Source organism: Myotis myotis, unplaced genomic scaffold, assembly GCF_014108235.1.
Source record: "Myotis myotis isolate mMyoMyo1 unplaced genomic scaffold, mMyoMyo1.p scaffold_m19_p_15, whole genome shotgun sequence".
Lineage (NCBI taxonomy): Eukaryota > Metazoa > Chordata > Mammalia > Chiroptera > Vespertilionidae > Myotis > Myotis myotis.
Window position 1 is genome coordinate 52,631,504 of NW_023416319.1, and position 14,789 is coordinate 52,646,292.

At 53.4% G+C, this 14,789-nt stretch overlaps 1 protein-coding gene across 6 annotated transcripts in view; it reads left to right on the top strand.

Moving 5' to 3' along the window:
* RET (ret proto-oncogene) overlaps window positions 1-12,439 on the top strand; it is a 50,242-nt gene extending 37,803 nt beyond the window's left edge. For 4 of the 6 annotated variants that reach the window (XM_036337284.1, XM_036337285.1, XM_036337288.1 and 1 more), the window contains 8 exons: window positions 26-133; window positions 1,054-1,268; window positions 1,348-1,470; window positions 5,225-5,295; window positions 6,485-6,622; window positions 7,701-7,800; window positions 9,040-9,187; window positions 10,453-12,439. In XM_036337284.1, coding sequence (XP_036193177.1) covers window positions 26-133; window positions 1,054-1,268; window positions 1,348-1,470; window positions 5,225-5,295; window positions 6,485-6,622; window positions 7,701-7,800; window positions 9,040-9,187; window positions 10,453-10,610 — 1,061 coding nt within the window. In that variant the 3' untranslated portion in view covers window positions 10,611-12,439. Of the gene's footprint in view, window positions 1-25; window positions 134-1,053; window positions 1,269-1,347; window positions 1,471-5,224; window positions 5,296-6,484; window positions 6,623-7,700; window positions 7,801-9,039; window positions 9,866-10,452 lie in introns of those variants that run through there. The other 2 variants (XM_036337286.1, XM_036337287.1) reach the window with 2 other exon arrangements.
* The last annotated feature ends 2,350 nt before the right edge of the window (window positions 12,440-14,789 follow it).

The following is a 14,789-nucleotide window of genomic DNA, read 5'->3' on the forward strand; positions in this document are numbered from 1 at the left end:
CCCTCTCTGTTGACCTGTGTTTCAGAGAACGCCTCCCCAAATGAGCTGCGGGACCTACTGTCAGAATTCAACCTCCTGAAGCAGGTCAACCACCCCAACGTCATCAAGCTGTATGGGGCCTGCAGCCAGGACGGTGAGGCCAGCCACAGGCCAGCAGCTGCAGGGCACAGGCCCAGCTCTGGGCCGCTGCGCTTTTCTTCCTCCCCTCCCCCTCCTCTCCTCTGGCCCCTGTTCTCTGTCCTAGAACCCCCTGTGTCAGTGAGAGGCCTGGGAGGGGCTGCCCCAGGAGCGCTGGCATGAGGCCAGAGCCCTAGGCCTGCTGGGCTGCCCAGAGGTCTCTGGTAGCATTCTGGTTGTTGGCATCCTGCTCCAGGCAGAGCCCCCAGGGGGGAATTCCAGAAGTGGATGGTGCCTCCTAGGCATCTACGGGGCACTAGGCATGCGATGATCTCCAGGTGACCCCAGCCCTGCATGACAAAGGCATTGTCACCTAAAGACACCAGAGGCCAGCCGCCAGGGGCCTCTCACTGTTTGTGCGTGCACGTGTGTGCATGTGTGTGTTGGGGGTGTGAGGGGACGGAGCCAACAGGGCAAGGGCAGCAGGGATGCTGGTCAGTGCCAGCAGAATTCAGGCCTGGGGGCTGCTGAGAGCAGGCAGGAGCAGAAAGCAGGTGGGCCATGTGTGATCAGGCCCTGCCTCCGTCAGTCACTCCCAGACCATGCTGTGCCAGGACCAGGGATGTGGAAAGGCTGACACCCTAGCAGCGAGGGTTGCACCCCCAGGAGGCACTGAGTGCAGGAGCCGCCTGCCTTGGGCGCCCTGGGATAAGATCATGCTCAACCACCCAGGCAGCGGCTTAGTGTGGGCCTCACAGAGAGAGAGCAAGTGATGTGAGAATGAGCTGGGACTAAAGTCCTGGAGCTGCCAGCAGAGCTGCCCTGAGGGGGCCTGCATGCCTTCCTTCCCGTGCTGTGTGGGGCGCCCAGAGCTAGCTTGACTTTTGTCTGCCCAGGCCTGGTAGGCAGCCAGCCCACAGCCCCCTCTACCCCCAGGGCCGCTTCTCCTCATCGTGGAATATGCCAAGTACGGCTCCCTTCGGGGCTTCCTGCGAGAGAGCCGCAAGGTGGGGCCCGGCTACGTTGGCAGCAGAGGCAGCCGCAACTCCAGCTACCTGGACAACCCGGACGAGCGGGCCCTGACCATGGGTGACCTCATCTCCTTCGCCTGGCAGATCTCACGGGGGATGCGATACCTGGCTGAGATGAAGGTATGTGCTGTCCCAGCCCGCACCCCCACTGCCTTGGTGGGCCTGAGTTTTAGGGGTCCCTGCTATGTCTTCCTTGCAGCTTGTCCATCGGGACTTAGCAGCCAGAAACGTCCTTGTAGCCGAGGGGCGGAAGATGAAGATTTCGGACTTTGGTCTGTCCCGGGATGTGTATGAAGAGGATTCCTATGTGAAGAGGAGCAAGGTACCAGGTCTTGGGGTGTGCTGGCCTGAGACCCTGGGCGTGGTGGGGGCAGCAGTCAGGGTGCCCACGGGGTGGAGAGGATAAAGCAGATTTTTAGAGTATAAACTTCTAGCCCTCATCCCCAAATCCTTCCCTGATCTTGGGTCTCCAGAGACCCTGTGCAGGGCTGATCCCGGAGTCTGCTCCTCTTCCGGAGGGCCACACCCGCACCTGGCCTTCAGGGCTGGCTGCCGAGAGCCGGGTGCTGAAGCTTCTCTTGCTCTTCGTCACTGTCCCTTTTGAAGGCCTCCTAATGCTGCGGAAATAGCCATCCTCTTTGCAGTGTCCCCCTCCCTTCTGCGGAATGAAGGTCCCTGTTTCCGTCCTGTGTAACTTAGCTCTTTGGCAGAGGAGAGTGGTGTGGCCATTCTTTGTAGAAAGGCACAAAGCATGTCACAGGTGGAGGTTCCCTGGGACGGGAGCCTGGGAGCCTGGGTGAGTTGGGAGGCTCAAGGAGAGCCCGAGAGAGGGTCCGGAGACTTAGCACAGGGTCATCCTCGAAACAGCTAAAAAGTTCAAACACGGGCCCCCGAGAGCACAGGCTGCAGGCAGTGCTGTTACAAACACGTGTCCTGGAAACAGACTTCATCAAGGACATGAATCCTAAAGGATGCTTTAAAGAAAAAGGGTTATAGTAAACGCTGCGTTGAAATCCACTGCGCATCCTCCCAATCTCGGAAGTCGGTGGTCGGGGCCCCTCTGGTTCCTGGCCTGGTGCGCCTTCCTGTGGCATTGGTCGTGGGCCCCTTCGTTGTGTTGCCCGCTGAGCCCCTCTCCTGCAGCCTCCCTCCAGCAGACCAGACGGGCTCAGCTCACAGGCCCTTCAGGAGTCACAGCTGCCCCGACGTGCAGAACAGACGCCACTCAGAAAAGAGTAACACACAGAGCAGCCGCACACAGCGTCACCCTGAGGGTGGGAGCCCCTGTGGTCCAGGCTGTGAGGACGGTGTTTCGTTTTTGCTGGGTTTCCTTTGTGACAGCGCATCTCAGTACTGCCCAAGGGGAAGTGGAGGGGCTGCCCCCACCCTGAGAAGGGATGTGGACAGAGCCTTCCTGTTGTTGCCCTGATCCTCCAAGAAGGCCCTGTGCCACCGAGCAAAGAAGCACAAGGCGTTCAAACACGGCCCCGGGAGCACAGGCTGCAGGCAGCGTTGTTACAAGCGCGTGCCCCAGAAACAGCCACACTTGGTCAAGGGCGTGCATCCTACAGGATGCTTTAAGGAAAAAGGAGCCACAGTAAATGCTGCATTAACATCCATTGCGCACATTTTAAAATTGATTTCTGCCTCAAGACTTACCTACTGGAAAGCTCTCTGTCAAGTGGCATTGGGGTCACTTCTGGTCAAGATGGCAGAGCAGGCGCATTCTGCTCGCCTCCTCCCACTACCACATCTGCACTACAACCAAGTTACAGAAGAGCCACCCTTCAGAACCGCCTGAAGACTAGCTGATGAACAGAACTATCACCAAGGGTATAAAGGAGTAGCCCCGTTGAGACTGGTAGGAGGGAGGGTGGAGACAGGAAAAGGGCTGGTCCCACGCCCATGTGTGGCAGTTAAGAATTGGGAGGGATGTCTTGGCTGCAGAGGGGCCCCCTGAGGAGTGAGGGCCCAGCCCTGCACCAGGCTCCCCAGCCCGGATCATTAGTGCCAGGAAGAGGCGTCCCCACAACAGCTGGCTCTGAAAATCGGTGGGGATTCTGTCCAGGTGAGACGGAGGGCTGCTGTAGACCCAGGTGTCCTCTTAAAGGGCCTGAACACAGACTCACTCGCTCACAAACACTTCCCTGAGCTCCAGCAAATGGACAGCAGCTCGAAAAATGGGGAAATGCCAGGGACAAACAGGGAGGAACTGGATTATCCGGCTTCGGACAAAGGCTGGAGGGGCAGCTCTCCCCTGGAGCGAAGTGCCTGCAGGCGCCATTGTTGCTTAGCCGAGCCCTCCTCCAATCCAGCCTGCGAGTGCAGCCGGGCACTGAGTCTCTGAGTCTCCATGAACCACTCCACCTGATGATTCTCTCACCCTGCCTGGCCGGACCTCTTTCCGAGGCTAATCCACAAGCCGTTAGCCTGGGCTCACACTGGAATTTTCTAAAATCAAAGGCCCACAAACCCCAAACAAGAAGCGTCTGGCCTCGTTGTGCTGTTCGTTAAGCAGCCCCAAGCCTGGCATTAGTGGTAACCAGCCTTGGTTCGCAGCATAACCCAGGTGCTTCCAAGCCCAGAACAGGCAGCTACCAACCAAAAATCAACTTTGTAGCCCCTTCCAGGTGATCCAGGCCAGATACAGGCAGCAGCTGACCTTGGCCTGGAACCCCTCCCAGGAGGCTCCAAAACCAACACACCTGGTGGCTGGCTTCAGACCACTCCAGAACACCCCCCAATTGGCACTACAGACATCACACCCAAAAGGTGGACTTGGCAGGGGTCTGAGCCCCACTGCAGCCAATCTCACTCCTGGGGTCAGCCTCACACAACCGCTTGTCCACTCTCATGGCCAGTCTTCACAGCCGGTCAGCATGAGGGTCAGTCCCACCATTGGCATGCCAGCAGCAGTCAAGACTCAACTACAACAGGAGGGCACACAACCCACGGAAGGGACGCCCTGAGAGCGTCCGGCTCAGGTGAACCAGGGGACTGTGCCACTGGGCCTCACAGGACACCTGCTACAGAAGACCACTCTGCCAAGACCGGGAGACATAGCAGATCCACCTGATACATAGAAACAAACACAGGAGACAGCCAAAATGAGGAGACAAAGCAGCACATCCCAAATGAAAGAACAAAACTCCAGAACCAAAACTAGCGCTCTACCAGATGCAGAGTTCAAAACACAGGTCATAAGGATGCCCAATGAGCTTGGGGGAGGTAGTCTCAGTGAGAACTTCAACAAAGAGATAGGAAACATTAAAAAGGAGATAGAAATCATAGAACCGGTCAGAAATGGAGAATGCAATAACTAAAAGTAATGCATTAGATGGAATCAACTGTGGATTACCGGAAGCAGAGGATCGCATCAGTCATTTGGAAGACAAGGTAGCAGAAAGCACCCAATCAGAGCACCCAAAGAAAGAAAGAAAGAATCCAAAACAATGAGGACAGTTCAAGGGATTTGTTAGGTCTGACTGACCCCAGCACCTGTGCAGTGAGGGGTACTCTTCCAGAGGATGCTGAAAGGGCCCTGGCATAAAACGAGGCAAAGACCAGCCTCCAGGCCCATAAACGGATTCCTTCCTTGACGCTGCCCAGAAGGGCAGTTAGTGTGTTGGTTTCCATCAGAACTCCCAAGATAGAAGTGCTGGTTTCCCAAAGTCCTTCATCCTCAGACATCAGAGCAGATCTTGCTGGATGGTGTTCTTGGCCCACCAGCTGGGCAGCACCACCCGGGGCACCCCAGAGGTGGCCATAGGGGACCTAGCGTGGGCTTGGTATCAATTCCTTGGGTTCCTTCTCAGCAGGAATGTGGTGCTTGACAAGCAGGCCTGTGTATCTGTGGGCAAGCCAGCTGACTCCCTCTGGCATCTCAGCTGTGCCCAGGAGGGCCAGGCTGGACCCCGGCCCCCTGAAGCTGCGTGCCAGTTCGTACCTGGGAGCATTCTGGTGTCATTACTCAGCATCCCCCAGAGCTGGAAGTGCCTGAGACAGGGCCACGCCCTCCTGCACACTCCCCTCCAGTTCCCAGCAATGTTAATGCCCTTCTTTCGCTCCCTCTTTAGGGCCGGATTCCAGTCAAATGGATGGCAATTGAGTCCCTGTTTGATCATATCTACACCACCCAGAGTGATGTGTAAGTGTGGGTGTGCCTTCCTGGGTTACGTGTGAAGGGGCCTATGCCCCCTGAGTGGGCAGCTAGCCTGGAACAACGCTGGCCCTGAGTGCTGTCAGCTTGTGCCAAGCATCAGCAGTGACTCCCCAGCCTGAGGGAGCTTCGTGCCTTCACTTAGCCAGTGCCCAGGGCCCAGGCAGTAGTTTTGAAAGCAGCAGTAACATCCATGAGAGCAGTGAGCAGTGGCTGCACATCCCCCTGGCCTTCCCCCTCTCCCCTCCCTCCTGTGGGCATCTTAGTGACACACAGGCCCAGCCCAACAGTTCCCTCCTGTGGGCCTGAGCAGGACTGGTTCCCACCCACAGGTGGGCATGGCCTCGAGTAAGTTCAGTGTGCCCCAAACTGCTCAAAGGTGAGAACCAAACTCAGTCTTCCAGTCAAAATACAGACGGGATAGTTTTCAAAGACACAGCAGGCGTTTTGACTAAGTGCTCTGTCACCAAGACGTTCGCCTCTTGAACAGCGTGGGCTGTTCTTACGGTTTTAAACAACTGCTTCCTGATTTGGGAAGTTGAGCATAAGACAACTGGGAAATTGAAAGTAAAGCATGAAGAGACTGAGTCAGGAGGACCCCACCCGCCCCGAGTCACCACTGGCTCACAGCGTGGCCTCAGGTGTGCAGGTGTTTGCTTCCCATCCCTGTGAGTGGGCTCATGTGGTAATGCTGTTTGGTGATACGATTCTGTTCCCACTTTACAGTAAATTCTCCCTCGCAGTTAAGTGTTTTCTTATAGCCGTGCTTTTTTTCTTTCTAAGACTTACGAGAATTCCAAGCACACAGAGAAGGTGGAGAAAGTGTGCTGGGAACCTGGGCCCGTGGCCTGGGTCGAGCCTGCATTTTGCTGCACTTGCTGGGCGGCTCTGGGCCATCTCTGACGCCTCAGTGACCTATTGCCTGGGCTCCCAGTGCCCCCGCGGGTGTGGGGGCTGAGCTGGGAAGCCTCGAAGCAGCAGGGGCGGGGCAGGCTATCCCCACTCCATCCTGCATCCATTGCTGCGGTGGGGCCCAGTCTGAGACCTGCTCTCTGCAGGTGGCAGAGGGGGCTCTGGGCTGGTGGGCCAGCAGGTGCTGAGGGGACAGATGTCTGAGCTCCCCAGAAGGCAGGGCAGACATCGTGCAGCCACTCACTGGTTGTCTTGCTTTCTGTAGGTGGTCCTTTGGTGTCCTGCTGTGGGAGATTGTGACCTTGGGGGGCAACCCCTACCCTGGGATTCCTCCTGAACGGCTCTTCAACCTTCTGAAGACGGGCTACCGGATGGAGAGGCCTGACAACTGCAGCGAGGAGATGTGAGCAGGCTTTGCTTGGGCCCCGCCTCCCTCATACAGGCATGGGGTTTGGGCGGGGCGAGGCACAGGCACTCTTCCTCCTCTCCTAGCAGCCTGGGCGCCAGTCTGCGGTGAGCTGGGGGGTGGGTAGTGACAAGCAGAGCATGACAGGGCAGAAGCCACAGAACCCCCCTTGGGCATGGCAGCAGATGCTGAGGATCCAACTCCACTGGGGATGGGTGGGCTTCCTGGGGGGACCTACAAGGATGAGGGGTAGCAGAGCTTGGAGAGGGGTGTGGGAAGGATGAGATCAGACTAAGCAGCTGAGCCCAAGGCCAGACACCTGTGCCTGCAGGTCACTTGGAGAGGGGCAGGTAGTTCAGACTGGCCCATGGGGCACACATTGGGGAGTGCCCAAGTGGAGGGGCAAGGGTAGGCAGGGGGTAGGCCAGCAGCGCCCAGACATCAGCCCAAGCAACAGCCTTCCCGCACGGAGGTCCTACTCCCACAGCGCAGGTGGAGATCACATGAGGAAGGAGCTGTCTGTGTGCAGACACAGGCTGGTATGTTTATTCCACAAAGTCCGCGTGCCCGTGCCACGTGCCCAGCCCGGGGCTAAAAGAGTGAGTGGCACCACTTCCCTGCAGCCCGGGCTGGCAGCCAGCTGGCCCAGCACTCCACACACGGCAGCCCTGGGGGCCTTGCAGCTGTGGTTTCAAGGAGTGGTAAAGGTGTAAGGCAGAGGTGTGAGTGGCTGGTTGGCAGACCTTTCTGTGTGTCTCCACCTAGTTCAACCTTCAGAAGAGTGTGAAGGGCTGGCATTGCCCACTCAGCCACCATAGTGGGCACGGTTCGCTAGCACCAGTGTCTTTGAAAGGACTTGAAAACAAATCTCCCTCAAGGGAAAGAAAGCTTACAGTGCTGGGCACCCCTCACACCGATGACCCCTCACCCCGGCCCAGCTCAGAAGATGTCAATGATGCAGAAACTGCTTTGGGGCTCAGGAACAGCCCCCCAGGCCCCGGCACTGTGCTGGGTGTGGTGGCTGTTACAGGTGGTCCTTGCTGGGTCATAGCCGCCTGTCTGCTCTTCCCACCAGGTACAGCCTGATGCTGCAGTGCTGGAAGCAGGAGCCAGACAAGAGGCCAGTGTTTGCTGACATCAGCAAAGACCTGGAGAAGATGATGGTTAAGAGAAGGGTGAGTACCTAGAGCAGATGCCCAGTGTGGGCCACCAACGGGCTGGACGTGGCGGTGGGAGGTGGGAGGTGGAGATTGGAGGGAGGGGTTCCAGCCCCAAACCAGGTTCCCGGAGGTCCCTGTGCAGGGGCAGAGTGAGGCTATGCAGGGGAGAGGCCTTGCTGACCACGGAGGGCACCAGGTCCCTTGGGCTTCTTTTCAAATCATGAAGACACCAAGATTTTTAGCATGACACTTGGAGGAGCTCTCAAAAGACAGGTGTATGAGAGAAATATTCCAAAGCCAAACAAAATCACAGGGAAACGTTGACATGAGTGTCCTCAATGCAGATGTTCAGAGGGACCCAGCTGAGGGACGGATTAGGGAGTAGCACACCAGCCCCTCTAAAGGACCCTTGTTGTACCCGCATGTGACCTGTTGGGAAATGAAGTCCAGTGTGTCAGGTCTTCTGAGTTTTAAGGGATTTTTATGCTATGTTTCCCAGTTTTGAATGTTGGCAACTCATTTACATTTTCAAAAGCTCAGTGTAGGCCAAACAAAACAGATCTGAGAGGCCACATTCAGCTGTGTGCCTTCAGTTTAAACTCTGTAGGAAAATGAGAAAGTCAAGAAATATTTCAACTAATATTTATGGAGCAATGGCTCTGCACCCTATTCCGTCTTAGATCATGGAAATGCAAGTAAAGAAACACGCACAGACCCTGCCCTCGTGGTGTTTACATCGACGTTCATCCTCACATGTACACGTTCACCAACAGTTGTAATTTCTTCAGACGGGAAAAGCAAGATGCGTGGTGGAGGCCATTTGTAGTGAAACCTAGCATCAGTGTATCACTTGAACAACGCAGGGTCCCCCTAAACAAGTGACAGCTGATGCCGAGGCGGCCTTCCTGGGACAGCGCTGAGAAGCAGGCAGGAAAGCGCTGGGGCTGTTCTCCACACGTTTCACCAGGGCGGTGCTGCACGCTGCCTAGATAGGACCAGAACAATAACGGAGGACATGTCTGCCCCCCGGGAGGCGACTTTCTAGCGGGGGGGGAGGCAGTGAGGACTATGGGACAGGGCCAGGTGATGCAGCTGCTGGGGGACCTCAGAGCTGGCAATCTGGTGAGGGGCTCAGGTCTCCTGGATAAGCCCGTTGACTGGCATTGGATGGGACAAGGCCAGGGCTTCTGCCCAGGGGCATGTCCCTCGTGGCACATGTGGGGGGAGTGGTGACCAGCCATCTCTCTGTTCCAGGACTACTTGGATCTGGCCGCGTCCACCCCGTCCGACTCCCTGCTTTACGATGACGGCCTCTCAGAAGAGGAGATGCCCTTGGTGGACTGTAATAATGCTCCCCTCCCTCGAACCCTCCCCTCCACGTGGATTGAAAACAAACTCTATGGTAGAATTTCACATGCATTTACTAGATTCTAGCGACTCTGTTCCTCTCTGCACTATCCTTACTCTCTGGAATGCTTTTTAAAGAGTCTCTCTGGTCTGAATGAAGCCAAAGTCCACTCTGAACCTTTTTATTTGTAATGTCTGAGTTTGCATCCGTTGACATTCAGGCATTTTTGCAACTATGTTTTTTTAAAGGATGTGAAAATAAGTGTAATTACTACACTGCCCAGCAATTTAAGATGATAAAGAGCGCAGGGCAGAACACTCAGGGGACGTTGAGACTATGATGAATAAGTCATTTCTGGGGTGGGCATCAAGTCACAGTACTTGTAATTTAACTACTGGAACACACTTACCCAAACTGGGGAGGCGTTTGATTGAGAAAGGAGGAGCCAGCAGCACGCCTGCACGGAGTGCAGCCAGTGGCCCCAGACCCTGTCTGGGTGGGCGGGGTGCCCAGCCACAGGCCAGCACCGGGGAGGGCACACGCAGGCAGCTGTTTTCACATCCTTTGCGTTACCCACTGTCATGACGGCTGTCACTTATGAAGTCAGCGCTGAAAGCTAGAGCAGATGCTTCTGGAAGAACGTAGTCTGTGGTGCTGTGGTCTCGCAATGGACAGTAAATACGGTTCTTGCCAAAACTCCTTCTTTTGTCTTCAATTAAATACTTGAAATTTTTCCTGTTTTCTAACCTCATCATTGATTGTTTTTGAAATCTTGGCGTTTCAAGCATTTCTCAGCTGAGTGTGTTCCCTCTGCATGCCTCCTGAGTCACTCAATTCCTCGCTGGCTTGGGGTCTGGTGCTACGTGCCTCTGTCCTGGCGCCGCTGTGGGCTCCCCTGTGTGCACTGTTGATCTGGAAGACCCTCTCCTCCAGGCTAGACTTGGGGGGAAGACAGGCTTTCCGTCCGAGAACTTTTTATGGAAGCTGCCCGCTGCCGTAAGCCACTGAGCACAGCGATGAGCTGATGCTTCCCGCTGCCTTAGAAAACGAGCTAAAGAGGTTGGCAAATGTATGTCAGATCTGAGAGTTTGAAATTTATAAAAGTCAAAACTGGCCGCGTCTGGCCAGTTACCAAGAGAGCTCGTGATAGTTCCCCTGAGCACGTGCTTTGCAAACCTGGAGCAGGAGACCATTCGTGTAATTGGCACAGAAACCAGAGCGTGGTTGGAACCGCACAGGGAGTTTTGCCAAGCCCTTACTGTCTGCACATGAAGCGTGGGTTCTTCAGTGCAGAGCAAATGATCTGTTTTCATTTTTAGGCATGTCAGACCCGAACTGGCCTGAGGAGAGTCCTGTACCACTCACGAGAGCCGATGGCACTAGCACTGGGTGTCCACGCTATGCCAATGATAGTGTATATGCTAACTGGATGGTTTCACCCTCAGCGGCACAATTAACGGACTCGTTTGATAGTTAACATTTCTTTGTGAAAGGTAATGGACTCAAAAGGAGAGGACACTTGCCGAGATGGCCCACCGGCCCCTCACTGTGCCCTTCCCACTGGCTGGCGGCTTTTCCCTCCCAGCAGACGCCGCGCACTGGATGGGAGTCCCGGTCCCGTGTGTAGGTTCCTCCTCCTCTGCAGCCCTCGGCAGCGCTGGTGCTGGTCTGTGTTCATCAGGGATCACCGTGCTCTGTGCTCACACGTTCGGGTCCCTCACTCACTACCTGATCTGTTTGATTCTCCTGGTTGCCACCCAACAAGGCAACGAGATGTACACATGAAGCACACGCTCCCCTCCCCCATTGCCCCCCACAAAGGCAGCAAGGACAAAACTGGCCCAAAGGACCTGACGGTGTTGAGAATGGGAGCCTGGCAAGGCCGAGTGTTGGTGTCAAAACCTGCCGGGGCTGGTGTGGGAGAAGGGGTCTTGGCACAGCCCTGGGCTCAGGATTTGGGATCCTGAGGATTTTTTTTTTTTTTAATTAAAAGAAAACGTTTTCTTAGGAAGACATTTGATTTTTTTATCATGATTAAAATGATTCTTAGATTAGCACAATGGAGAGATTTGATGCCATATTTGCTGTGTAGACAGGGGGTGTAGGGAGAGAGCTCAGAGACACATTTGCCCTGTCACTGGTCACTTCCTGGTCTAGAACAGTATGAAGGGGGAGGGTGCTTGTGGAGTGGCCTCCAGTCCAGGCAGAGAGGTGGCAGCTGGGAGCCCACCCCAGCCTTCCGTCCACTTCATGCCCAGCACCAGAAAGCAGTGGCTCATCTCACACCTCAGGCGTGGGCGGAGCTGGTGCTCAGCGTACAAGGGCCTGTTCAGCTAGTTATGTTAGAAGTAGCATTGACAATGACCAAGGACCACCTAGCCTCTGATTTCTGTTCTGATGAGGAAGAGACAGTGTTCTGGCTCTTATAGAGCTTGTGTGGAAAAGTACGTGTATCTCCTCTTCCTGTGTGTGCACTTGATGCTGCTATAGCAAGACATTTTTGTTTCTTAGATTCTGACCATGACTCATAAGCTTGTCATTCTTCTCTGCCTGTTTGTGGTCACAGACACTGCGCTCCTCCCAGCTTGGGGGGAGGGGGAGCTTTTGGAAAGTCCTGGTGGCTCTTCTGTTTGTCTCAGCACAACTTCCCAGGGGAGGATCGGTTACCAAACACTGCCTGGCCTTGGGATGGAAAGCAGCGGGGAGGGACTTACCTGTAGGTTTATTACAAGACTGTGTTTTAGAGGCACTGCATAAAAGCAGTAACATCAACAGCGTTTTTGCGGCCAGGAAGGCTCGGCTGAGTATGTGTTGGAGCCTCGTCGTGTGCGCTGGGTACACACCCAGAGAAAGCTGGAAAAACACTTACTGGAGACGAACACAGCTGAAGCTGGAGCCATTTTTCAGATGCCCTATTAGTTCTTTTACCAATATCTCGGGAGTTTATGGTTTCAGACATGCTTAATGCTAGTCTTATTAACTAAGGGTTCACTTTCAGATTATTAAAAATGTCTACTCAGTGAGTTGCTATAGCAGGTTTGTTAGCAGGGTGAGGACTCCGAGCCAGTGGCTGACCCAGTGATGGGGAATTAATCCTTGACTAATAACCTAATTGTCTAGTCCTGAGTTATAAAAGTACTCGTGCCTACTAGTCCTCTCAGAATTTTCATGCATATATGCAGAAGTTACTAAGTATTTAAGTGTTTCTGAGTATTAAGTAGCAATCTGTCAGTTATGAAAATTTGTAAAATCTATTTATGAAAGGTTATTAAAACCATACCGTGTTCATTTGTTTTTGTAAATCAAGGTGACTAAGAAAATAATTTTAGTTATGTAAATAAAATCATATATCATAAAATGTGTAAACTTCTTTCCTCTATTTAACTGCCTAATTGGAAACATCAGGTTTTTTATTTGGAAATTGCAGTGCAAGGATTAAAATGTCACAAGGGAATCTGTTGGGGTAGCCACTGGGGAGCTCACAGTGGTGGAAGGTCAGGAGGCTCTGGGTGGTCTTAGGGACTTGTCTTGCACAATATGTAGGTGAACTGGCACATTGACAGTAACTTGAAAATTCAGCCAGTCCCGCTATTCAAAGAACCCCTGCCTTCAGGTTTCCTTTCCAAGAATAGAGCAGCAGCCAAGGCCACGTTCAGGTGTTTATGGTCCCCTGGCAATGCGCTTGCCCCTTGTTTCTTGAGGCTGGAGTTGGACAGTTCTGGGAGAGAGGGTGTAAAATGCATAGTCATGACTGAAAGTCCATTGGAAGTTGGAGGGGAGATTATGCCCCGAAGCACTGTGAAGTTTAATATACCGAGTGCTTCTGTTTCCATCCTCCCGTTGGACTGTGCAGAAATTCTATGAGCTCCTCCTCAAAGTTCCTGGCAACGAGTGGGTCAGTCAGCAAACACGAGTTGTTGCCACCATAAATCTCACGTGTGGTTGCCGAGGGCCTGTGTCACTTCCTGGGTCAGGCGTGTGCACACACGGACTCCCTGTGCCTTACCGGGGGCTGCCCACGTCCCGGGCACTGCAGCTGCTCGCCCCAGGGCCTGAGTCTGCTCTCAGTTTCTTCTTCAATCTGGACTACAGGGACTGGAAATAAACCTAATTTCTAGGGCTCAGTTATTTGCTACAGCCTTTACCTCTGCATGTTTAGAAACCCATGACAAGGAAAGTGGATACTAACATACTAAACACCCCTTTACATGACCATAGGAGTTTCTGTCTGGTTTATTTTTTCATTTGTCTCTGGTTTATTTTTCTTATAAAGCACATTCTCCGCCAGCCTCCACAAACAATCCCTTCCCACCACAAGGCCAGCTTATTTGGGTGCAAATGTTGAATACAATGTCTAAGAAAAGGACTTGGACAAATACTTTACACATAGAAGAAAATTTGAAGGAAAAGCACAATTTCTTGCAGTATAATCCACACTGCACACACACACACACACACATATACACACACAGTAAATGGCTTTCTCTCCTTCCTCCAACATACACACACAAAGGTGTTGTGTGGTGGTGCTGGTGGTGTTTAGGGTGGTTCTGGGAAATGCCTAAATTCTATGGCCCTGGGAGATGCAGTGAGAGTGGATCTGCAGGTGCAGCATGGGGTGCATCTCAGCATAAAGGCACGTGTGGAGTTTACCCTCTGCTCCTGGACCATTACATACAGAAGTGCCCCGCCACTGATCCTGCCTGCCCTGTCCCCATCCCTTCTCCAACTCTGCAGCCTGGATGGCCTGTTAGAACTGTGTAGAGTCCCCCACCTCTTTCGGAAGCTAGGACTCCCACGAAGGATTATCTTAGCTGAGGTGATACGAAACCAGAACCTGTAGGTAGAGAAGTTTGCGATCTGAGGCACGCTACCCTGTCCTGTGGCTCAGGCTGGGTGGGTGGTTGTCTAACAGCTGGGAGAATAAGCTTCACTCTTCAAGTTAATGGGGCACACACTGCGAACACCCAAAAGAAAGCACGGTTAATCTTTGCAACTCAGGTTTCGATTGCCCTGTCAAGTGACAAGATACTTTTGCAGATGTTTCTGATGTGTTAAAACACAGGACCTGGCCAACCAAGATCTCTCAGCGGGAGCCCAGGCAAGCTAACATGACAGGGAGGCCATTTGGCTTCAGGCTGCAGGGACGTGGACATCACAGGAAGCTGGGCCAGGCAGCATGGAGAGGGCAATGATCTGAGACTACTCCCACCACTGTGACTTCAAGACTTCTGTGCCACGCCAGGAAAGACCATAATCCTGCATCCCTTCTGATGACAAGGAACAATTCAAGTTCAAAATGTGGACAGGCAAGGTAAGAAAAATGCAGTCTAGAACTGAAAATATAAAAAGGAAAAAAATTTATTTTTTGAGAAGGAAGTCATTTGATGCTTCAATACAAACAATATTTGCCATGCACCACACTGTCAAGTTCTTGAATAAAAATGCATAGTCCATTTGAAATGTCCATGTTTTAATTGATCTTTGTTAATTTGTAAATAGCACCAAAGTAAACCATATTTTTTTGGCTGCTCTTGTTTCTCACTTGCCCCCACCCCCAGTCCCTTTCTGCACTTGTCATTTCCCCACCGAGGAAAGTCATTCCTGTGAGTTGAGAAGGGCCGAGCCCCGGAGAAGGAAGAGCATAAAGCTGCCT